This window comes from Panulirus ornatus, chromosome 38 (genome assembly GCF_036320965.1).
Source record: "Panulirus ornatus isolate Po-2019 chromosome 38, ASM3632096v1, whole genome shotgun sequence".
NCBI lineage: Eukaryota > Metazoa > Arthropoda > Malacostraca > Decapoda > Palinuridae > Panulirus > Panulirus ornatus.
The window spans coordinates 27,495,059-27,520,244 of record NC_092261.1 but is presented as its reverse complement, the minus strand read 5'-3'; the positions used below and the strand labels follow the sequence as shown (position 1 = coordinate 27,520,244).

General features: G+C 40.3%; 2 protein-coding genes across 5 annotated transcripts in view; both read right to left on the bottom strand.

Moving 5' to 3' along the window:
• The window catches only part of LOC139760933 (teneurin-m-like), a 395,107-nt gene extending 382,032 nt beyond the window's left edge, over window positions 1-13,075 (bottom strand). Inside the window, exon 1 of the mRNA XM_071684709.1 lies at window positions 12,755-13,075. Coding sequence (XP_071540810.1) covers window positions 12,755-12,820 — 66 coding nt within the window. The 5' untranslated portion in view covers window positions 12,821-13,075. The remainder of the gene's footprint in view (window positions 1-12,754) is intronic.
• An 11,350-nt stretch (window positions 13,076-24,425) lies between these two features.
• The window catches only part of LOC139760934 (teneurin-m-like), an 874,918-nt gene continuing 874,157 nt past the window's right edge, over window positions 24,426-25,186 (bottom strand). The window contains exon 11 of one of the 4 annotated variants that reach the window (XM_071684710.1): window positions 24,426-24,737. In XM_071684710.1, the coding sequence (XP_071540811.1) occupies window positions 24,470-24,737 (268 nt within the window). In that variant the 3' untranslated portion in view covers window positions 24,426-24,469. The remainder of the gene's footprint in view (window positions 24,738-25,186) is intronic. The other 3 variants (XM_071684711.1, XM_071684720.1, XM_071684712.1) reach the window with 3 other exon arrangements.

The following is a 25,186-nucleotide window of genomic DNA, read 5'->3' as shown; positions in this document are numbered from 1 at the left end:
AATACCCTCCCATATAATTTACCAGGAATACTCAACAAACTTATACCTCTGTAATTTGAGCACTCACTCTTATCCCCTTTGCCTTTGTACAATGGCACTATGCACGCATTCCGCCAATCCTCAGGCACCTCACCATGAGTCATACATACATTAAATAACCTTACCAACCAGTCAACAATACAGTCACCCCCTTTCTTAATAAATTCCACTGCAATACCATCCAAACCTGCTGCCTTGCCGGCTTTCATCTTCCGCAAAGCTTTTACTACCTCTTCTCTGTTTACCAAATCATTTTCCCTAACCCTCTCACTTTGCACACCACCTCGACCAAAACACCCTATATCTGCCACTCTGTCATCAGACACATTCAACAAACCTTCAAAATACTCATTCCATCTCCTTCTCACATCACCGCTACTTGTTATCACCTCCCCATTTACGCCCTTCACTGAAGTTCCCATTTGCTCCCTTGTCTTACGCACCCTATTTACCTCCTTCCAGAACATCTTTTTATTCTCCCTAAAATTTACTGATAGTCTCTCACCCCAACTCTCATTTGCCCTTTTTTTCACCTCTTGCACCTTTCTCTTGACCTCCTGTCTCTTTCTTTTATACTTCTCCCACTCAATTGCATTTTTTCCCTGCAAAAATCGTCCAAATGCCTCTCTCTTCTCTTTCACTAATACTCTTACTTCTTCATCCCACCACACACTACCCTTTCTAAACAGCCCACCTCCCACTCTTCTCATGCCACAAGCATCTTTTGCGCAATCCATCACTGATTCCCTAAATACATCCCATTCCTCCCCGACTCCCCTTACTTCCATTGTTCTCACCTTTTTCCATTCTGTACACAGTCTCTCCTGGTACTTCCCCACACAGGTCTCCTTCCCAAGCTCACTTACTCTCACCACCTTCTTCACCCCAACATTCACTCCTCTTTTCTGAAAACCCATACTAATCTTCACCTTAGCCTCCACAAGATAATGATCAGACATCCCTCCAGTTGCACCTCTCAGCACATTAACATCCAAAAGTCTCTCTTTCGCACGCCTGTCAATTAACACGTAATCCAATAACGCTCTCTGGCCATCTCTCCTACTTACATAAGTATACTTATGTATATCTCGCTTTTTAAACCAGGTATTCCCAATCATCAGTCCTTTTTCAGCACATAAATCTACAAGCTCTTCACCATTTCCATTTACAACACTGAACACCCCATGCATACCAATTATTCCCTCAACTGCCACATTACTCACCTTTGCATTCAAATCACCCATCACTATAACCCGGTCTCGTGCATCAAAACCGCTAACACACTCATTTAGCTGCTCCCAAAACACTTGCCTCTCATGATCTTTCTTCTCATGCCCAGGTGCATATGCACCAATAATCACCCACCTCTCTCCATCAACTTTCAATTTTACCCATATTAATCGAGAATTTACTTTCTTACATTCTATCACATACTCCCACAACTCCTGTTTCAGGAGTATTGCTACTCCTTCCCTTGCTCTTGTCCTCTCACTAACCCCTGACTTCACTCCCCAGACATTTCCAAACCACTCTTCCCCTTTACCCTTGAGCTTCGTTTCACTCAGAGCCAAAACATCCAGGTTCCTTTCCTCAAACATACTACCTATCTCTCCTTTTTTCACATCTTGGTTACATCCACACACATATATATATATATATATATATATATATATATATATATATATATATATATATATATATATATAGTGAAAGGACAAGAGCAAGGGAAGGAGTAGCACTACTCCTGAAACAGGAGTTGTGGGAGTATGTGATAGAATGTAAGAAAGTAAAGTCTAGATTGATATGGGTAAAACCGAAAGTTGATGGAGAGAGATGGGTGATTATTAGTTCATATGCTCCTGGGCATGGGAAGAAAGATCATGAGAGGCAAGTGTTTTGGGAGCAGCTGAATGAGTGTGTCAGTGGTTTTGATGCACAAGACCGGGTTATAGTGTTTGGAGATTTGAATGCAAAGGTGAGTAATGTAGCAACTGAGGGAATAATTGGTATACATGGGGCGTTTAGTGCTGTAAATGGAAATGGTGAAGAGCTTGTAGATTTATGTTCTGAAAAAGGACTGGTGATTGGGAATACATACGTATACATAAGTATACGTATGTAAGTAGGAGAGATGGCCAGAGAGCGTTATTGGATTAAGCGTTAATACATAGGCGTGCGAAAGAGAGACTTTTGGATGTTAATGTACTGAGAGGTGCAACTGGAGGGATGTCTAATCTTTATCTTGTGGAGGCAAAGGTGAAGATTTTTAGAGGCTTTCAGAAAGGAAGAGAGAATGTTGGGGTGAAGAGAGTGGTAAGAGTATGTGGGCTTGGGAAGGAGACTTGTGTGAGGAAGTGCTAGGAGAGACTGAGTACAGAATGGAAAAAGGTGAGAACCAAGGAGGTAATGGGAGTGGGGGAGGACTGTGATGTATTTAGGGAAGCACTGATGGCATGCGCAAAAGATGCCTGTGGCATGAGAAGCGTGGGAGGTGGGTCGATTAGAAAGGGTAGTGAGTGGTGGGATGAAGAAGTAAGATTATTAGTGAAAGAGAAGAGAGAGGCATTTGGATGATTTTTGCTGGGAAAAAATGCAAATGAGTGGGAGATGTATAAAAGAAAGAGGCAGGAGGTCAAGAGAAAGGTGCAAGAGGTGAAAAAGAGGGCAAATGAGAGTTGGGGTGAGAGAGTATCATTAAATTTTAGGGAGAAGAAAAAGATGTTCTGGAAGGAGGTAAATAAGGTGAGTAAAACAAGGGAGCAAATGGGAACTTCAGTGAAGGGGGCTAATGGGGAGGTGATAACAAGTAGTGGTGATGTGAGAAGGATATGGAGTGAGTATTTTGAAGGTTTGTTGAATGAGTTTGATGATAGAGTGGCAGATATAGGGTGTTTTGGTCGAGGTGGTATGCAAAGTGAGAGGGTTAGGGAAAATGAGTTAGTAAACAGAAAAAGAGGTAGTAAAAGCTTTGCGGAAGATGAAAGCCGGCAAGACAGCAGGTTTGGATGGTATTGCAGTGGAATCTATTAAAAAAGGGGGTGACTGTATTGTTGACTGGTTGGTAAGGTTATTTAATGTATGTATGACTCATGGTGAGGTGCCTGAGGATTGGCGGAATGCTTGCATAGTGCCACTGTACAAAGGTAAAGGGGATAAGAGTGAGTGCTCAAATTACTGAGGTATATGTTTGTTGAGTATTCCTGGTAAATTATATGGGAGGGTATTGATTGAGAGGGTGAAGGCATGTACAGAGCATCAGATCAGGGAAGAGCAGTGTGGTTTCAGAAGTGGTAGAGGATGTGTGGATCAGGTGTTTGCTTTGAAGAATGTATGTGAGAAATACTTAGAAAAGCAAATGGATTTGTATGTAGCATTTATGAATCGGGAGAAGGCATATGATAAAGCTGATAGAGATGCTCTGTGGGAGGTATTAAGAATATATGGTGTGGGAGGCAAGTTGTTAGAAGCAGTGAAAAGTTTTTATCGAGGATGTAAGGTATGTGTGCATTTAGGGAAGAGAGGAAAGTGATTGGTTCTCAGTGTATGTAGGTTTGCAGCAGGGGTGTGTGATGTCTCCATGGTTGTTTAATTTGTTTATGGATGGGGTTGTCAGGGAGGTGAATGCAAGAGTTTTGGAAAGAGGGGCAAGTATGCAGTCTGTTGTGGATGAGAGAGCTTGGGAAATGAGTCAGTTGTTCGCTGATGATACAGTGCTGGTGGCTGATTCATGTGAGAAACTGCAGAAGCTGGTGACTGAGTTTGGTAAAGTGTGTGAAAGAAGAAAGTTGAGAGTAAATGTGAATAAGAGCAAGGTTATTAGGTACAGTAGGGTTGAGGGTCAAGTCAATTGGGAGGTAAGTTTGAATGGAGAAAAACTGGAGGAAGTGAAGTGTTTTAGATATCTGGGAGTGGATTTGGCAGCGGATGGAACCATGGAAGCGGAAGTGAATCATAGGGTGGGGGTGGGGGCGAAAATTCTGCTATCCTTGACGAATGTGTCGAAGTCGAGAACATTATCTCGGAAAGCAAAAATGGGTATGTTTGAAGGAATGGTGGTTCCAATAATGTTGTATGGTTGCGAGGCATAGGCTATGGATAGAGTTGAGCAGAGGAGGATGGATGTGCTGGAAATGAGATGTTTGAGGACAATATGTGGTGTGAGGTGGTTTGATCGAGTAAGTAATGTAAGGGTAAGAGAGATGTGTGGTAATAAAAAGAGTGTGGTTGAGTGAGCAGAAGAGGGTGTTTTGAAATGGTTTGGTCACATGGAGAGAATGAGTGAGGAAAGATTGACCAAGAGGATATATGTATCTGAGGTGGAGGGAACGAGGAGAAGTGGGAGACCAAACTGGAGGTGGAAAGATGGATTGAAAAAGATTTTGAGTGATCGGGGCCTGAACATGCAGGAGGGTGAAAGGCGTGCAAGGAATAGAGTGAACTGGAACGATGTGGTATACTGGGGTTGACGTGCTGTCAATGGATTGAACCAGGGCATGTGAAGCGTCTGGGGTAAACAGACCTGGGGCCTGGATGTGGAAAGGAAGCTGTGATTTCAGTGCATTATTACATGACAGCTAGAGACTGAGTGCGAACGAATGTGTCCTTTGTTGTCTTTTCCTAGCTCTACCTCGATCATTTGTCGGGGGAGAGGGTGCAATCATCAATCTTTAGTCACTTGTTCTCGCCATGGGACCAAACCATTTGAAAACACCCTCTTCTGCTCTCTCAACCACCCTCTTTATATTACCACACATCTCTCTTACCCTTCCATTACTTACTCGATCAAACGACCTCACACCACATCTTGTCCTGAAACATTTCATTTCCAACACAACCCTATCTGTAGCCCATGCCTCACAACCATATAACATTGTTGGAACCACTCTTTCTTCAAACATACCCATTTTTGCTCTCCGAGGTAACATTCTCGCCTTCCACACAGTCGTCAATGCTCCTAGAGCCTTTGCCCCCTCCCCACCCTGTGACTCACTTCCGCTTCCACGGCTCCATCCGCTGCTAAATCTATTCCCAGATATCTAAAACACTTCACTTCCTCCAGTTTTTTCTCCATTCAAACTTACCTCCCCAACTAACTTGTCCCTCAACCCTACTGAACCTTATAATCTTCCTCTTATTCACATTTACTCTCAGCTTTCTTGTTTTACACACTTTAACAAACTCAGTCACCAACTTCAGCATGCCTGTGGCATGAAAAAATTGGGAGGTGGGCAGATTAGAAGGGGTAGTGAGTGGCGGGATGAAGAAGTAAGATTGTCTGTGAAAGAGAAGAGATGTATAAAAGAAAGAGGCAGGAGGTCAAGAGAAAGGTGCATGAGGGGAAAAAGAGGGGAAATGAGAGTTTGGGTGAGAGAATCTCATTAAATTTTAGGGAGAATAAAAAGATGTTTTGGAAAGAGGTAAATAAAGTGCATAAGACAAGAGAACAAATAAGAAAATTGGTGAAGGGAGCTAATGGGGAGGTAATAAAAAGTAGCGGTGAAATAAGCAGGAGATGGAGTGAGAATTTTGAAAGTTTGTTGAAAGTGTTTGATGACAGAGTGGCAGATATAGGGCATTTTGGTTGAGGTGGTGTGCGAAGTGAGATGGTCATCAATGTATATTTGTGAATAATCTTGTGCAAACAAAAAAGTTTTTACAAGACATTAACCACTCTCAGCACAGACATCCACAAGATAGCTTCCATTCTCATTTACTCCAGGCACTCCCCATTTACCAGTTATCTCACCTATTTCAACATATCCCACCTTCGCATTCATATCACACATTACAACAGCTTTCCTCTCCTTCTCAAACCTATTCATACAGTTATTCAAATTTCTCTAGAAATGCTTCCTTTCATTCTACTTTGCATAGTAGTCTTATTCACAGGTGCATATACCCATATCCATGCATACTTCACATTTCCAATCTTTCCTTTTACCTGTATTACCTTTGATTCATTCCATCCATGTTCTATATCACCTTCCCATACTATTGATGACTGTGCAATTGCACATTCTTCTTTCCCTCTTTCCAGATAATTGTCATTAATTTCTGTCCATACCAATCCTCCTTCCACGTCCTCCCACAACTTGCTTTCATCATCCCCTTTTTCTCTCCATACACCCTGCCCAAGGGTATGGGAATCTGAAATCCCCAGCACACACAAACATTATCTTTTAAAGTTCTCCACAAGCTCCCTCTTTTTACTTTCCCATTAACACTTAGAGACATCACCCTTAATCATTCATCCCTTTTACCCTCCCGGCATAATTGTGAACTCTAGTGTTGCTTCTTAGCCTTTCGTGCCTCACCCTTGACAGGACAATGGCAGAAGGGAACTCCAGTGCAGTGTTTCCCAAAGGCAAACATATATAGCATATAAACAAAATAAACAATATTTCTAAACAACTATCATTTCACAACCACAATTAAAGAGTGATAAAGAATTGCTATATACAGCAGAATAGAGCATACAAGAGAAAATTACCTATTTACAAATTAGCTTAATTACTTGTAATTATCCATAACTTGAAATTAAGGCATGAAACTCAGTTCACAAACATCCATCTAGAGGCACTGCTTGGCTTGCATAAATATTGATCTAGAGGCATTAGGGGGTTAAATGAGTAAACAATGCAAGGCTCAATCATAAAGCCTCATGACCCATAGGAAAAGAGATTATCATTATTAATTTTTTGTAGTGGCTGACATGTCACAACCAAACATCCAAACATACCCCAATCAAGTCAGTCTTGGGTAAAAGAAAAGAGTAAAAGAAAAAAAAAGTACAAATTAATCTGAGCTCTGCAAGGGTCTGGGAGAATGGGGTTGTCAAAAGAAATGTATACTCAAGCATCACTCAGTGACATTTTTTCCTTGCACCTTAACCAAACACATATTCAAGATATAGGAACATTGTGTGTTTTATCTGACTGCAATTTAATGAAATGTTTGGCAATCCATCCTAAATCAAATACTATGCAATAGAATTATTTCTAGAAAAAGAACTTTTTGAACAGGGAGACTGCAAGCATGGGAGATGTCCAAGCCAACAATAATATAGCACAGAAATACCTCTCAGCCAATGAGTGTTTCTTTCCATCAACCTTTGTTTTTTTCCTTACCTTTATCAGTTTTGTGCCCAATGCTGTGCCTTGATTATTTTCAGTCATCAATTAATCATCAATTCTTTATCAGTTGTTACTCAGAATAACCCAAGCATATGGAGGTGGGTACTTTCCTGCACAAGTACATCATAACTCTCTTTTAAGCAGCAGCTTGAAGCAGCAATTTTTGCTTGGCACTAAAAGCTAAGCAAGTATTTCTATCTATTCATTATCATTACAATATCCTTCAATCTAAAAACATTACAAATACTTTAAAAATGTTTTTGAATCACTTCTGAAGAATTAGCCAATATCCAACTGCAACCTAACACTCCCACTTTGTATGGGATTATTGGCAGAAGCCAATACAGCCTTGTAGCATTGCAACTAAACTTGACTGATTTAGAACAGCCATGCTTCTTTCTATGTAGCTTATCCATCGCTAACATCCTGTTCATTTATAAATCATTAACAGATATTAACTGACTGTGCTGGACTGATGATGAAGTCATACTTCTTATTATGTAGTTTATCTGTTGCTACCATTATTTCATACTGTATCCCTGGGCATAGGGGAAAAATACTTCCCATGCATTCCCCACGCGTCATAGAAGGCGACTAAAGGTGACAGGAGCGGGGGGCTAGAAACCCTCACCTCCTTGTATTTCAACTTTCTAAATGGGGAAAAAGAAGGAGTCACGTGGGGAGTGCTCATCCTCCTCGAAGGCTCAGATTGGGGTGTCTAAATGTGTGTGGATGTAACCAAGATGAGAAAAAAGGAGAGATAGGTAGTATGTTTGAGGAAAGGAACCTGGATGTTTTGGCTCTGAGTGAAATGAAGCTCAAGGGTAAAGGGGAAGAGTGGTTTGGAAATGTTTTGGGAGTAAAGTCAGGGGTTGGTGAGAGGACAAGAGCAAAGGAAGGAGTAGCACTTCTAAAACAGGAGTTGTGGTAGTATGTGATAGAGTGTAAGAAAGTAAACTCTAGATTGATAATGGGTAAAACTGAAAGTTGATGGAGAGAGATGGGTGATTATTAGTGCCTATGCCCCAGGGCATGAGGAGAAAGATCATGAGAGGCAAGTGTTTTGGGAGCAGCTGAGTGAGTGTGTTAGCAGTTTTGATGCGCGGGACCAGGTTATAGTGATTGGTGATCTGAAAGCAAATGAGAGTAATGTGGCAGTTGAGGGAATAATTAGTGGACATGGAGTATTCAGTTTTGTAAATGGAAATGATGAAGAGCTTGTAGATTTATGTGCTGAAAAGGGACTGGTGACTGGGAATACCTGGTTTAAAAAGAGATATACATAAGTATACATATGTAAGTAGGAGAGATAGACAGAGAGCATTACTGGATTACGTGTTAATTTGTAGGCAAGTGAAAGAGAGACTTTTGGATGTTAACGTGCTGAGAGGTGCAACTGGAAGGATGTCTGATCATTATCTTGTGGAGGCAAAGGTGAAGATTTGTAGAGGTTTTCAGAAAAGAAGACAGAATGTTGGGGTGAAGAGAGTGGTGAGAGTAAGTGAGCTTGGGAAGGAGACTTGTGTGAGGAAATACCAGGAGAGACTAAGTACAGAATGGAAAAAGGTGAGAACAAAGGATGTAAGGGGAGTGGGGGAGGAATGGGATATATTTAGGGAAGCAGTGATGGCTTGAGCAAAAGATGCTTGTGGCATGAGAAGCGTGGGAGGTGGGCAGATTAGAAAGGGTAGTGAGTGGCGGGATAAAGAAGTAAGATTATTAGTGAAAGAGAAGAGAGAGGCATTTGGACGATTCTTGCAGGGAAATAGTGTAAATGACGGGGAGATATATAAAAGAAAGAGGCAGGAGGTCAAGAGAAAGGTGCAAGAGGTGAAAAAGAGGGCAAATGAGAGTTGGGGTGAGAGAGTATCATTAAACCTTAGGGAGAATAAAAAGATGTTTTGGAAGGAGGTAAATAAATTGCATAAGACAAGAGAACAAATGGGAGCATTGGTGAAGGGGGCTAATGGGGAGGTAATAATAAGTAGTGGTGGTGTGAGGAGATGGAGTGAGTATTTTGAAGGTTTGTTGAATGTGTTAGATGATAGAGTGGCAGATATAGAGTGTTTTGGATGAGGTGGTGTGCGAAGTAAAAGGGTCAGGGAGAATGGTTTGGTAAACAGAGAAGAGGTAGTGAAAGCTTTGTGGAAGATGAAAGCTGGCAAGGCAGCGGGTTTGAATGGTATTGCAGTGGAATTTATAAAAAAGGGGGTGACTGTTGTTGACTGGTTGGTGAGGATATTCAATGTATATATGGCTAATGGTGAAGTGCCTGAGGAGTGGTGGAATGCTTGCATAGTGCAACTGCACAAAGACAAAGGGGATAAAGATGAGTGTTCAAATTACAGAGGTATAAGTTTGTTGAGTATTCCTGGGAAATTCTATGGGAGGTTATTGATTGAGAGAGAGAAGGTATGTACAGAGCATCAGATTGGGGAAGAGCAGTGTGGTTTCAGAAGTGGTAGAGGATGTGTGGATCAGGTGTTTGCTTTTGAAGAATGTATGTGAGAAATACTTAGAAAAGCAAATAGATTTGTATGTAGCATTTATGGATCTGGAGAAGGCATATGATAGAGTTGATAGAGATGCTCTGTGGAAGGCATTAAGAGTACATGGTGTGGGAGGGAAGTTGCTAGAAGCAGTGAAAAGTTTTTATCAAGGATGTAAGGCATGTGTACAAGTAGGAAGAGAGGAAAGTGATTAGTTCCCAGTGAATGTCGGTTTGCGGCAGGGGTGCATGATGTCTCCATGGTTGTTTAATTTGTTTATGGATGGGGTTGTTAGGGAGGTGAACACAAGAGTTTTGGAAAGAGGGGCAACTATGCAGTCTGTTGTGGATGAGAGGGCTTGGGAAGTGAGTCAGTTGTTGTTCACTAATGATACAGCGCTGGTGGCCGATTCAGGTGAGAAACTGCAGAAGCTAGTGACTGAGTTTGGTAAAGTGTGTGAAAGAAGAAAGCTGAGAGTAAATGTGAATAAGAGCAAGGTTATCAGGTACAGTAGGGTTGAGGGACAAGTCAATTGGGAGGTAAGTTTAAATGGAGAAAAACTGAAGGAAGTGAAGTGTTTTAGACATCTGGGAGTGGATTTGGCAGCAGATGAAACCATGGAAACAGAAGTGAGTCACAGGGTGGGGGAGGGAGCAAAGGTTCTGGGAGCATTGAAGAATGTGTGGAAGGCGAGAACATTATCTTGGAAAGCAAAAATGGGTATGCTTGAAGGAATAGTGGTTCCAATAATGTTATATGGTTGCGAGGCATGGCCTATAGATAGGGTTGTGCTGAGGAAGATGGATGTGTTGGAAATGAGATGTTTGAGGACAATATGTAGTGTGAGGTGGTTTTATCAAGTAAGTAATGAAAGGGTAAGAGAGATGTGTGGTAATAAAAAGAGTGTGGTTGAGAGAGCAGAGGAGGGTATATTGAAGTGGTTTGGTCACATGGAGAGAATGACTGAGGAAAGATTGACAAAGAGGGTATATGTGTCAGGGGTGGATTGAACGAGAAGTGGGAGACCAAATTGGAGGTGGAAGGATGGAGTGAAAAAGATTTTGAGCAATCAGGGCCTGAACATGCAGGAGGGTGAAAGGTATGCAAGAAATAGAGTGAATTGGAACGATGTGGTATACCAGGATCAACATGCTGTCAATGGAATGAACCAAGGCATGTGAAGCATTTGGTGTAAACCATGGAAGTTTTGTGGGGCCTGGATGTGGAAAGGAAGCTGTGGTTTCGGTGCATTATACATGAAAACTAGTGACAGTGTGAACGAATGTGGCCTTTGTTGTCTTTTCCTAAAGCTACCTTGTGCGCATGTGGGAGGAGGGGGTGTCATTTCATTTGTGGTGAGGTGGCGACAGGGATGAATAAAGGCAGCAAGTATGAATTATGTACATGTGTATATATGTATATGTCTGTGTATGTATATATATGTATACATTGAAATGTATAGGTATGTATATGTGTGTGTGTGTGTGTGTGTGTGTGTGTGTGTGTGTGTGTGTGTGTGTGTGTGTGTGGACGCGCATGTATATGCATGTGTATGTGGGTGGGTTGGGCCATTCTTTCGTCTGTTTCCTTGCACTACCTCGCTAACGCAGAGACAGCGAAAAAGTATATTAAAAAATCTTGTTGATTCATAAATTATCAACAGTACCAAATTAATGGGGGTTCATGCCCTAGAAACTCATAGTTCAGGGAGCCTGCAAAGGAAGAAAGATGATTTTTCTTTAGATATTCCTAAAAATAAGACCTGACTTTCCTTAAATTATCTCAGACATCAATAGCCTAAGGGGGGGGGGGGGGGGGGGATCCTGAAAACTGGATAATCTGACTTCCCTTAAATTATCTTAGGACTTTACAGCCTGATGAGTGGGTAGGCCCTGAAAATGAAATAATATGACATTCCTTAAATCATCTTAGACTCAATAGCCTGGAGAGGGGAAGGCTCTAAATATGAGAGAACCTTACTTCCTTTAAATAATCCCTAAGAGCAATATAGTTCTTTGGGGGCTATAACAAAATGAGAAGATTCAGTTTTCCCTTGCCCTTTAATATCCTACTATGCTATCTCTTCTAACCCTCAAAATTCATATCTTTCAAGTTGTTTCATTCAAGTTGTTTTTCCAAAGTTATTCATACAGAAATAATAAAATAAAAACAATTCAGAAGTATGTTCATTCCAATATTTTCATTGTGTTAATAACATGTAAAAACTTAGTAGATGTTGCAAAACAATATACCAAAAAGTGTGACAGCAAGACCTGTGTATCAAGTTTTCACTGAGAAAGTTTCATCGTTTATTTTACCTCCACTGGAACACTAATTACCGAGTATTGTTTCATCTTACATATTTCTTTTTTGTTATAAACAATGTCATTCATTAAAAATTTTTTCTTAAAAGCAAAACTTTAATAGTCAGTAAAATTACCTGCAACACCAGTCAGACACAGTATTGCCAAAGTCAGGTGGGCATGGGCAACACTATCTCTATGCATGCTGAAAGTACCAGTGTACATGAATTTGTACTACTCAATAGAAAAAAACTGTCATTCTCAAATCATATAAAAACATCTCCATGGACCTCCAAATCTCGCTAAATGCTGCTCAATTTCCTTCCTAGAAAACTAATGCAAAGGTGCTCTCATTGGCATTTCTGGAAAATGATCGACTGTGGGGAAAAATGATCATGCACTGTCATCAACCAGGCTCGGTGCTTGCATAAATATCTGTCTGGATGCATTAAGAGGATTAAACTATCAATGCTTTTCTGGTTCTATGATCATGTTGATATTACCAGAAATTTGGAAGTATGTAAAGGTTTCACAATTTCATCTATATCTGCTAGAGATCATAAGGGGAAGAATATTTCAGCTTAGGTCCTCAATACATCACCACGTATCAACCTTCTAAACTTATGTGATAACAATAAATGATAACTATTCAAAAGGTGAAAAAAAAATTTAGAGGCTGAAAGTCCTCACTTTGCAATTACTACCTCTTCGGTTACAAAAAAATCAATGATACAAAAACTACTTCAAATACAAAATAAATATTTCTCAATGAATAAAAACAAGTTCTCACCGTTTTGTGGCTGAAGGGAGGCTTGCCAAAGGACAGGGTAACTGCTCCACCTCCATTGACCATCATATCAAACCATCCATCACGTCTTGTGAGTGTGAATCCCTCCAAATTCTCACTGGTAGACACCCTAAAGCCCACCACGCCCCTGCCTGCTCGTGTCACAACTCGTCCACGAACCACAGCTGCCCTCCTGCACCACACCAGCACAGATACTCATCACCCACTCGCACTGCACCAGATCATTTATAGTGGCTTGACAAAGGTAGTAAGAAACAGGAATAAGGGATGGATTGGTATAAAGAGAAGGGGCTAAGAAGACTGGCATTGTGATAGAGAGAGAGAGAGAGAGAGAGAGAGAGAGAGAGAGAGAGAGAGAGAGAGAGAGAGAGAGAGAGAGAGAATCTGAGAAGAATAATGAGAAAATAGATTACTAGTATACTGAAGAATAATCATTGTTAATTAAGGGGAAAGAGTTTAAAACCTGATTAGAGAGAAAAGAGAAACCAGCCCGAAGATGAAAGAAACTGCAAAAGGAAAAATAAGTCATTTGGGCAAAATGAATCTGGATTACATATGTTGGAACTCTTATGACCAAGGCAAAAAGCAGGACTCTGATCCAATACTTATACAATATCAGCAATAGTAGTAACTATTCATGAGCAAAGATGATTATATTTTTGATGGGATAATCATTAAAACTGAATGTTTGGTATGTATGTTAAAACATCTAATCAAGGTATGAATTATTATTTCAAATGCAAAAATGAAGCATACTAAATCTGATAAATATCTGACAAAACTAAAATACATGATAAAAGCCAAAAACAGAAAAGTCTGGCAAAGAAGGGACCAAAAGTATCAAAAATATCTAAATGCAACTGCCTATAAGTGCAAATTTGATAACAAGAATACTAAAACTGAAACATATAAAGCTATTAAAAGTTAGATTCTGCTATTTATCAAATATACACAGGAATTAAGACACAAAAATGAATAAATTATCATTAGTAGACCAAAATTTGCATGCTAGGCTCTGAAGTAATAGGATTTGAAGATGAGGAAATATTCATTCTCATGATATCGTTTTTCATATATGATACCTTATAGCAAAACCTAAAATGATTAATATATATATATATATATATATATATATATATATATATATATATATATATATATATATATATATCTTTCAAACTATTCACCATTTCCCGCATTAGCAAGGTAGTGTTAAGAACAGAGGACTGGGCCTCTAAGGGAATATCCTCACCTGGCCCCCTTCTCTGTTCCTTCTGTTGGAAAATTAAAAAAAAAAAGGAGAGGGGAGAATTTCCAGCCCCCCGTCCCTCCCCTTTTAGTCGCCTTCTACGACACGCAGGGAATACGTGGGAAGTATTCTTTCTCCCCTATCCCCAGGGATAATATATATAATATATATATATATATATATATATATATATATATATATATATATATATATATATATATATATATATATAACTCCAGGACCCCTTTTATAGTAATCTAACATCAAGACTACAATACACTCAGTAGCAGGAAAAGGATGGACTTCTTGAAGTGAGAAGTTCTTTGATGAGAATATACACTGTTTCATCAACTAAGTTTTACTGAGCCTTGCCATGAAACAGATGAAGAAAGGCCCATCCACTCATATACATACATACATACATACATACATACATACATGCACATATACTTGCATATACACACACATACATATACATACATACACATGTATTTATTCATACTTGCTTGCCTTCATCCATTCCTGGTGCCACCTTGCCCCAAAGGGAACAGCATCGTCACCCTCTGAATCAGCGAGATAGTGCCAGGAAAACAGACAAAAAAGGAGACATTCACTCATAATCAGTCTCTAGCTGTCATGTGTGATACACTGAAACCACAGCTCCCTATCCACATCAAGGCCACAGATCTTTCCATGATTTACCCCAGATTTTTCACAAGCCCTGGTTCAGTCCATTGACGGCATGTTGACCACGGTACACTACATCGTTCCAATTCACTCTATTCCTTGCATGCCTTTAATCCCCCTGCATGTTCAGATCTTGATCACCAAATATCTTTTTCACTCCATCCTTTCTGTTACAAGCTGATTCACTACAGAGTTCTGTTTTTTTTTTTTTTTGTTTAATTGAACTGATTTGCTACCGAGATTTTTTCTTCTTTTTGTAATTCTATGACAAATTGCAATTCAAATGAAATGGTCACATTTTTCTTTATGTTAACTGGACCATTGGTGAATGACACATTTAGAATACTCTAGTCCAATCAGTACTAAGCTCCATGTGCTTCTTTACTTTGAATATATGCATTAATGTTCAATATCTAACTTCCTTCATTCATCATCTAAAGCAAAACATTGTGAATTAACTATACCCATAATGTCTGTAGATACATTTGCCAGTGATAGTGTTGAGAAAAAGTATCACACTTAGAGATGAAAATGGGAGAATCATAGGTAAGAAATAATGCTGTCAAAAATGTATGTCCATATCACATATATAATAGTAAGCCTGTTCAAAGCTAATTCATTTAAAGCTCTTTCTCCAGGGCTGCATCTCGAGTGTATAACACGATATCCCTATACACAAACATATACACACACATAATGGAGGTCATTATGTGATTGATATATATATATATATATATATATATATATATATATATATATATATATATATATATATATATATTTTTTTTTTTTGCTTTGTCGCTGTCTCCCACGTTTGCGAGGTAGCGCAAGGAAACAGACGAAAGAAATGGCCCAACCCACCCCCATACACATGTATATACATACGTCCACACACGCAAATATATATAACTACACAGCTTTCCATGGTTTACCCCACATGCTTCACATGCCCTGATTCAATCCACTGACAGCATGTCAACCCCGGTATACCACATCGATCCAATTCACTCTATTCCTTGCCCTCCTTTCACCCTCCTGCATGTTCAGGCCCCGATCACACAAAATCTTTTTCACTCCATCTTTCCACCTCCAATTTGTTCTCCCACTTCTCCTCGTTCCCTCCACCTCCAACACATATATCCTCTTGGTCAATCTTTCCTAACTCATTCTCTCCATGTGCCCAAACCATTTCAAAACACCCTCTTCCGCTCTCTCAACCACGCTCTTTTTACTTCCACACATCTCTCTTACCCTTATGTTACTTACTCGATCAAACCACCTCACACCACACATTGTCCTCAAACATCTCATTTCCAGCACATCCATCCTCCTGCGCACAACTCTATCCATGGCCCACGCCTCGCAACCATACAACATTGTTGGAACCACTATTCCTTCAAACATGCCCATTTTTGCTTTCCGTGATAATGTTCTCGACTTCCACACATTCTTCAAGGCTCCCAGAATTTTCGCCCCCTCCCCCACCCTATGATCCACTTCCGCTTCCATGGTTACATCCACTGCCAGATCCACTCCCAGATATCTAAAACACTCTACTTCCTCCAGTTTTTCTTCATTCAAACTTACCTCCCAAATGACTTGACCCTCAATCCTACTGTACCTAATAACCTTGCTCTTATTCACATTTACTCTTAACTTTCTTCTTTCACACACTTTATATATATATGTATATATGTATATATATATATATATATATATATATATATATATATATATATATATATATATATATATATTTTTATTTTTTTTTTTATACTTTGTCGCTGTCTCCCGCGTTTGCGAGGTAGCGCAAGGAAACAGACGAAAGAAATGGCCCAACCCCCCCCCCCATACACATGTACATACACACGTCCACACACGCAAATATACATACCTACACAGCTTTCCATGGTTTACCCCAGACGCTTCACATGCCTTGCTTCAATCCACTGACAGCACGTCAACCCCTGTATACCACATGACTCCAATTCACTCTATTCTTGCCCTCCTTTCACCCTCCTGCATGTTCAGGCCCCGATCACACAAAATCTTTTTCACTCCATCTTTCCACCTCCAATTTGGTCTCCCTCTTCTCCTCGTTCCCTCCACCTCCGACACATATATCCTCTTGGTCAATCTCTCCTCACTCATTCTCTCCATGTGCCCAAACCATTTCAAAACACCCTCTTCTGCTCTCTCAACCACGCTCTTTTTATTTCCACACATCTCTCTTACCCTTACGTTACTTACTCGATCAAACCACCTCACACCACACATTGTCCTCAAACATCTCATTTCCAGCACATCCATCCTCCTGCGCACAACTCTATCCATGGCCCACGCCTCGCAACCATACAACATTGTTGGAACCACTATTCCTTCAAACATGCCATTTTTGCTTTCCGTGATAATGTTCTCGACTTCCACACATTCTTCAAGGCTCCCAGAATTTTCGCCCCTCCCCCACCCTATGATCCACTTCCGCTTCCATGGTTACATCCACTGCCAGATTCCACTCCCAGATATCTAAAACACTCTACTTCCTCCAGTTTTTCTTCATTCAAACTTACCTCCCAAATGACTTGACCCTCAATCCTACTGTACCTAATAACCTTGCTCTTATTCACATTTACTCTTAACTTTCTTCTTTCACACACTTTATATATATATGTATATATGTATATATATATATTATATATATATATATATATATATATATATATATATATATATATATATATATATTTTTATTTTCTTTTTTATTATACAATGTACGCTGTACTCCCGCGTTATTCAGAGGTATGTCGCTAAGGAACCCATCGCACAAGCAAATGGCCAAACACCCCCCCCCCATACCATTGTCACATGGACACACTGTCACACACCGCGCATTAATGCATACACATGCCTACACAGCTTTCCATGGTTTCCCCAAATGCTTCACATGCCTTGTTCAATCCACTGACAGCACGTCAATCCCTGTATACCAACATGATCCAATTCACTCTATTCCTTGCCCGTCCTTTCACCCTCCTGCATTGTTCAGGCCCCGATCACACAAAATCTTTTTCACTCCATCTTTCCACCTCCAATTTGGTCTCCCCTTCTCCATCGTTCCCTCCACCTCCGACACATATATCCTCTTGGTCAATTCTTCCTCACTCATTCTCTCCATGTGCCAAACCATTTCAAAACACCCTCTTCTGCTCTCTCAACCACGCTCTTTTTATTTCCACACATCTCTCTTACCCTTACATTACTTACTCGATCAAACCACCTCACACCACATATTGTCCTCAAACATCTCATTTCCAGCACATCCACCTCCTACACACAACTCTATCCATTGCCCATGCCTCGCAACCATACACATTGTTGGAACCACTATTCCTTCAAACATACCATAAAACACATTCAACAAACCTTCAAAATACTCACTCCATCTCCTCACATCACCATTACTTGTTATCACCTCCCCATTAGCCCCTTTACTGAAGTTCCAATTTGTTCTCTTGTTTATGCACTTTATTTACCTCCTTACAAAACATCTTTTATTCTCCCTAAGATTTAATGATACTCTCTCACCCAAACTCTCATTTGCCCACTTTTCCACCTCTTGCACCTTTCTCTTGACCTCCTGCCTCTTTCTTTTATACATCTCCCACTCATTTGCACTATTTCCAGCAAAAATCGTCCAAATCCCTGTTTTCACTAATAATCTTACTTCTTCACCCTACCACTCGCTACACTTTCTAATTCTGCCACCTCACACGCTTCTCATGCAACAGCTCTTTTGCGCAAACCATCTGCTTCCCTAAATACTCCCATTCTCCCCATCCTTACGTCCTTCGTTCTACCTTTTTTATTCTGCACTTGGTCTCTCCTGGTACTTCCTCACACAAGTCCCCTTTCCCAAGCTCACTTACTTACCACTCTCTTCACCCCAACACTCTCTCTTCTTTTCTGAAAACCCATACAAATCTTCACCTTCACCTCCACAAGATAATGATGAGACATCCCTCCAGTTGCACCTCTCAGCACATTAACATCTAAATGTCTCTCTATCGCACGCCTATCAATTGACACGTAATCCAATAACGCTCTCTGGCCATCTCTCCTACTTACATATGCATACTTATGTATGTCTCTCTTTTTAAACCAGGTGCTCCCAATCACCAGTCCTTTTTTAGCACATAAATCTACAAGCTCCTCACCATTTCCATTTACAACAATGAACACCCCATGTACACCAATTATTCCCTCAACTGCCACATTACTCCCTTTGCATTCAAATCACCCATACTATAAACCGGTCTTGTGCATCAAAACCACTAACACACTCATTCAGCTGCTCCAAAACACTTGCCTCTCATGATCTTTCTTTTTTTGCCCAGGTGCATATGCACCAACAATCACCCATCTCTCTCCATCCACTTTCAGTTTTACCCATATCAATCTACAGTTTACTTTCTTACACTCTATACATTACTCCACCACTCCTGTTTCAGGAGTAGTGCTACTCCTTCCCTTTACTCTTGTCCTCTCACTAACACCTGACTTTATAACAAGACACTGCCAAAACCACTTTTCCCCCTTTACCTTGAGCTTTATTTCACTCAGGGCAAACATCCAGGTTCCTTTCCTCAAACATATACCTATCTCTCCCTTTTTTTTATCTTGGTTACATCCATCCACGTTTAGAATGCCAATCTGAGCCTTTCGAGGGGATGAGCACTTCCCACGTGACCTTCTTCTGTTTCGCCTTTTAGAAAGTTTAAAATACAAGGAGGGGAGGGTTTTCTAGCCCCTCGTTCCTGTCCCCTTTAGTCGTCTTCTACGACATGTGAGGAATGCGTGGGAAGTATCTTTTTCCCATCCCCAGGGATATATTATTTTTTTTGTTACATAATATTCGCCATTTCCACATTAGGCGCGGTGGTAGCGTTAAGAACAGAGGACTGGGCCTTTGAGGGCCTTTGTGTGCAGGAGGGTGGAATGTGTGGAAATGAGATGTTTGAGGACAATATTGGTTGGTGAGGTGGTTTGATCGATTAAGTAAAAATAGGGTAAGAGAGATGTGTGGTAATAAAAAGAGAGTGGTTGAAAGAGCAGGAGAGGGTGTTTTGAAATGGTTTGGTCACATGGAGAGAATGAGTGAGGAAATATTGACCAAGAGGATATGTGTGTCAGAGGTGGAGGAAACGAGGAGAATGGAGACAAATTGGAGTGGGAAGATGGAGTGAAAAACGATTTGAGTGATAGGGGCTCTGACATGAGGAGATGAAAGGCGTGCAAGGAATAGGAGTGAATTGGAACAATGTGGTTATACCGGGGTCGACGTGCTGTCAATGGATTGAACCAGGCACGATCACACAAAATCTTTTTCACTCCATCTTTCCACCTCCAATTTGGTCTCCCTCTTCTCCTCGTTCCCTCCAGCTCGACACATATATCTCTTGGTCAATCTTTCCTCACTCATTCTCTCATGTGCCCAAACCACTTCAAAACCCCTCTTGCTCTCTCAACCACGTCTTTTCATTTCCACACATCTCTCTTACTCTTACGTTACTCACTCGATCAAACCACCTACACCACAAATTGTCCTCAAACATCTCATTTCCAGCACATCCATCCTCCTGCGCACAACTCTATCCATAGCCCACGCCTCGCAACATACAACATTGTTGGAACCACTATTCTTCAAACATACCCATTTTTGCTTTTTCCGAGATATGTTCTGACTTCCAACTTTTCAAGGCCCCCGATTTTCGCCCTCCCCCACCCTATGACCACTTCCCCTTCCATGGTTCCATCCGCTGCCCGATCCACTCAGTATCTAAAACCTTCCTTCCTCAGTTTTCTCCATTCAAAACTCACTCCCAATTGACTTGACCTCACCATACTGTAACCTAAAAAACCTTGCTCTTATTTTACATTTTCTTTAACTTTCTTCTTCCAACACTTTACCAAACTCAGTCACCAGCTTCTTTCAGTTTTCACATGAATCAGCCCAGCGCTGTATATCAGCGACAACAACTGACTACTTCCCAAGCTTCTCATCCACAAAAAGGGCTCATACTTGCCCTCTTCCAAAACTCTTGCATTTACCCTAAAACCCCCTCCATAAACAAATTAAACAACCATTTGGGGAATCACAACCTGCCGCAACCTACATTCCCCTGAGAACCAATCATTTCCTCTTTCCTACACGTACAATGGCTTCATCTCGATTAAACTTTTCACTGTTCTAAAAAACTTTCCTCCACCCATATATTCTTTACCTTCCAGAGCATTTATCAACTCTATATAGCTTCTCGACCATAAATGCAACTACAAATCCATTTGCTTTTCTAGTTTTTTTCTCACATACATTCTTAAAGCAAACACTGACCCAAAACTTTCTTCCAAATTCTGAAACCCCCATGCTCTTCCCAATTGATGTTGTATCTTCCCCCTCTCAATCAATACCCTCCATAAATTCCCGGAAATACTCAAAAAAAACTTATCCTCGTAATTGGAGCACTCATTTTATCCTTTGCCTTTGTAAAAAGGCACTATGAGGCATTCCGAAATCTCAGGCACTCCCAGAGTCATAATACATTAAAAAACCCTTCCCAAACCCAAAGTCAACAATCCCAGTACCCTTTTTAATAATTCCATGCAATACACCAAAAACTGTTTGCCTTGCTGGCTTTCATCTTCCGAAAGTTTTTATACCTCTTCTTGTTTACAAATATTTTCCAAACCCTCCCCTTTGCCACACCTCGAAAAAAACACCTATGTATGCCACTTATCATCAACACATTCAAAAAACCCTTTTCAAATTACTCACCCCATTCCCTTTACATCACCATACTTGTTATCCCCCCTCTTTTTGCCCCCTTTTCACTGAATTTCCCCCTTTGCCCCCTTGTCTAGCACTTTATTTACTCCTTCCAGAACATCTTTTATTCCCCCTTATATTTAATATTTTATTATATTTTTATATATATTTATTTATATTTGTGGATGTCTCCATGGTTGTTTAATTTGTTTATGGATGGGGTTGTTAGGGAGGTGAACAAGAGTTTTGGAAAGAGGGGCAATATGCAGTCTGTTGTGGATGAGAGAGGCTTGGGAAGTGAGTCAGTTGTTGTTCACTAATGATACAGCGCTGGTGGCCGATTCAGGTGGAGAAACTGCAGAAGTAGTGACTGAGTTTGGTAAAGTGTGTGAAAGAAGAAAGCTGAGAGTAAATGTGAATAAGAGCAAGGTTATCAGGTACAGTAGGGTTTGAGGGACAAGTCAATTGGGAGGTAAGTTTAAATGGAGAAAAACTGAAGGAAGTGAAGTGTTTTAGACATCTGGGAGTGATTTGGCAGCAGATGAAACCATGGAACAGAAGTGAGTCACAGGGTGGGGAGGGAGCAAAGGGTTCTGGGAGCATTGAAGAATGTGTGGAAGCGAGAACATTATCTTGGAAAGCAAAAATGGGTATGCTTGAAGGAATAGTGGTTCAATAATGTTTATGGTTGCGAGGCATGGCCTATAGATAGGGTTGTGCTGAGGAGATGGATGTGTTGGAAATGAGATGTTTGAGGACATATGTAGTGTGAGGTGGTTTATCAGTAAGTAATGAAAGGGTAAGAGAGATGTGTGGTAATAAAAAAGAGTGTGGTTGAGAGAGCAGAGGAGGGTTATTGAAGTGGTTTGGTCACATGGAGAGAATGAGTGAGGAAAGATTGACAAAGAGGGTATATGTGTCAGGGGTGGATGGTGAACGAGAAGTGGGAGACCAAATTGGAGGTGGAAGGATGGAGTGAAAAAAGATTTTGAGCAATCAGGGCCTGAACATGCAGGAGGGTGAAAGGTAGCAAGAAATAGAGTGAATTGGAACGATGTGGTATACCAGGATCAACATGCTGTCAATGGAATGAAACCAGGCATGTGAGCATTTGGTGTAAACCATGGAAGTTTTGTGGGGCCTGGATGTGGAAAGGAAGCTGTGGTTTCGGTGCATTATACATGAAAACTAGTGACTGTGTGAACGAATGTGGCCTTTGTTGTCTTTTCCTAAAGCTACCTTGTGGCCATGTGGGAGGAGGGGGGTCATTTCATTTGTGGTGAGGTGGCGACAGGGATGAATAAAGGAGCAAGTATGAATTATGTACATGTGTATATATGTATATGTCTGTGTATGTATATATATGTATACATTGAAATGTATAGGTATGTATATGTGTGTTTTGTGTGTGTGGTGTGTGTGTGTGTGTGTGTGTGTGTGTGTGTGTGTGTGTGGACGCGCACTGTATATGCATGTGTATGTGGGTGGGTTGGGCCATTTCTTTCGTCTGTTTCCTGCACTACCTCGCTAACGCAGAGACAGCGAAAAAGTATATTAAAAAATCTGTTGATTCATAAATTATCAACAGTACCAAATTAATGGGGGTTCATGCCCTAGAAACTCATAGTTCAGGGAGCCTGCAAAGGAAGAAAAGATGATTTTTCTTTAGATATTCCTAAAATAAGACCTGACTTTCCTATAAATTATCTCAGACACTCACTAGCCTAAGGGGGGGGGGGGGGGGGGGATCCTGAAAACTGGATAATCTGACTTCCCTTAATTATCTTAGGACTTTACAGCTGATGAGTGGGTGGCCTGAAAATGAAATAATATGACATTCTTAAATCATCTTAGGACTCAATAGCCTGGGAGAGGGATGAAGGCTCTAAATATGAGAGAACTTACTTCCTTTAAATAATCCCTAAGAGCATATAGTCTTTGGGGGCTATAACAAAATGAAAGATTCAGTTTTCCCTTGCCCTTTAATATCCTACTATGCTATCTCTTCTAACCCTCAAAATTCATATCTTTCAAGTTGTTTCATTCAAGTTGTTTTTCCAAGTTATTCATACAGAAATAAATAAAATAAAACAAATTCAGAAGTATGTTTCATTCCAATATTTTCATTGTGTTAATAACATGTAAAAACTTAGTAGATGTTGCAAAACAATATACCAAAAAGGTGACAGCAAGACCTGTGGTATCAAGTTTTCACTGAGAAAGTTTCATCGTTTATTTTACTCCACTGGAACACTAATTACCGAGTTTTTGTTTCATCTTACATATTTCTTTTTTTTTTATAAACAATGTCATTCATTAAAATTTTTCTTTAAAAGCAAAACTTTAATAGTCAGAAAAAATTACCTGCAACACCAGTCAGACACAGTATTGCCAAAGTCAGGTGGGCATGGGCAACACTATCTCTATGCATGCTGAAAGTACCAGTGTACATGAATTTGTACTACTCAATAGAAAAAACTGTCATTCTCAAATCATATAAAAACATCTCCATGGACCTCCATATCTCGCTAAATGCTGCTCAATTTCCTTCCTAGAAAACTAATGCAAAGGTGCTCTCATTGGCATTTCTGGAAAATGATCGACTGTGGGGAAAAATGATCATGCACTGTCATCAACCAGGCTCGGTGCTTGCATAAATATCTGTCTGGATGCATTAAGAGGATTAAACTATCAATGCTTTTCTGGTTCTATGATCATGTTGATATTACCAGAAATTTGGAAGTATGTAAAGGTTTCACAATTTCATCTATATCTGCTAGAGATCATAAGGGGAAGAATATTTCAGCTTAGGTCCTCAATACATCACCACGTATCAACCTTCTAAACTTATGTGATAACAATAAATGATAACTATTCAAAAGGTGAAAAAAAAATTTAGAGGCTGAAAGTCCTCACTTTGCAATTACTACCTCTTCGGTTACAAAAAAATCAATGATACAAAAACTACTTCAAATACAAAATAAATATTTCTCAATGAATAAAAACAAGTTCTCACCGTTTTGTGGCTGAAGGGAGGCTTGCCAAAGGACAGGGTAACTGCTCCACCTCCATTGACCATCATATCAAACCATCCATCACGTCTTGTGAGTGTGAATCCCTCCAAATTCTCACTGGTAGACACCCTAAAGCCCACCACGCCCCTGCCTGCTCGTGTCACAACTCGTCCACGAACCACAGCTGCCCTCCTGCACCACACCAGCACAGATACTCATCACCCACTCGCACTGCACCAGATCATTTATAGTGGCTTGACAAAGGTAGTAAGAAACAGGAATAAGGGATGGATTGGTATAAAGAGAAGGGGCTAAGAAGACTGGCATTGTGATGAGAGAGAGAGAGAGAGAGAGAGAGAGAGAGAGAGAGAGAGAGAGAGAGAGAGAGAGAATCTGAGAAGAATAATGAGAAAATAGATTACTAGTATACTGAAGAATAATCATTGTTAATTAAGGGGAAAGAGTTTAAAACCTGATTAGAGAGAAAGAGAAACCAGCCCGAAGATGAAAGAAACTGCAAAAGGAAAAATAAGTCATTTGGGCAAAATGAATCTGGATTACATATGTTGGAACTCTTATGACCAAGGCAAAAAGCAGGACTCTGATCCAATACTTATACAATATCAGCAATAGTAGTAACT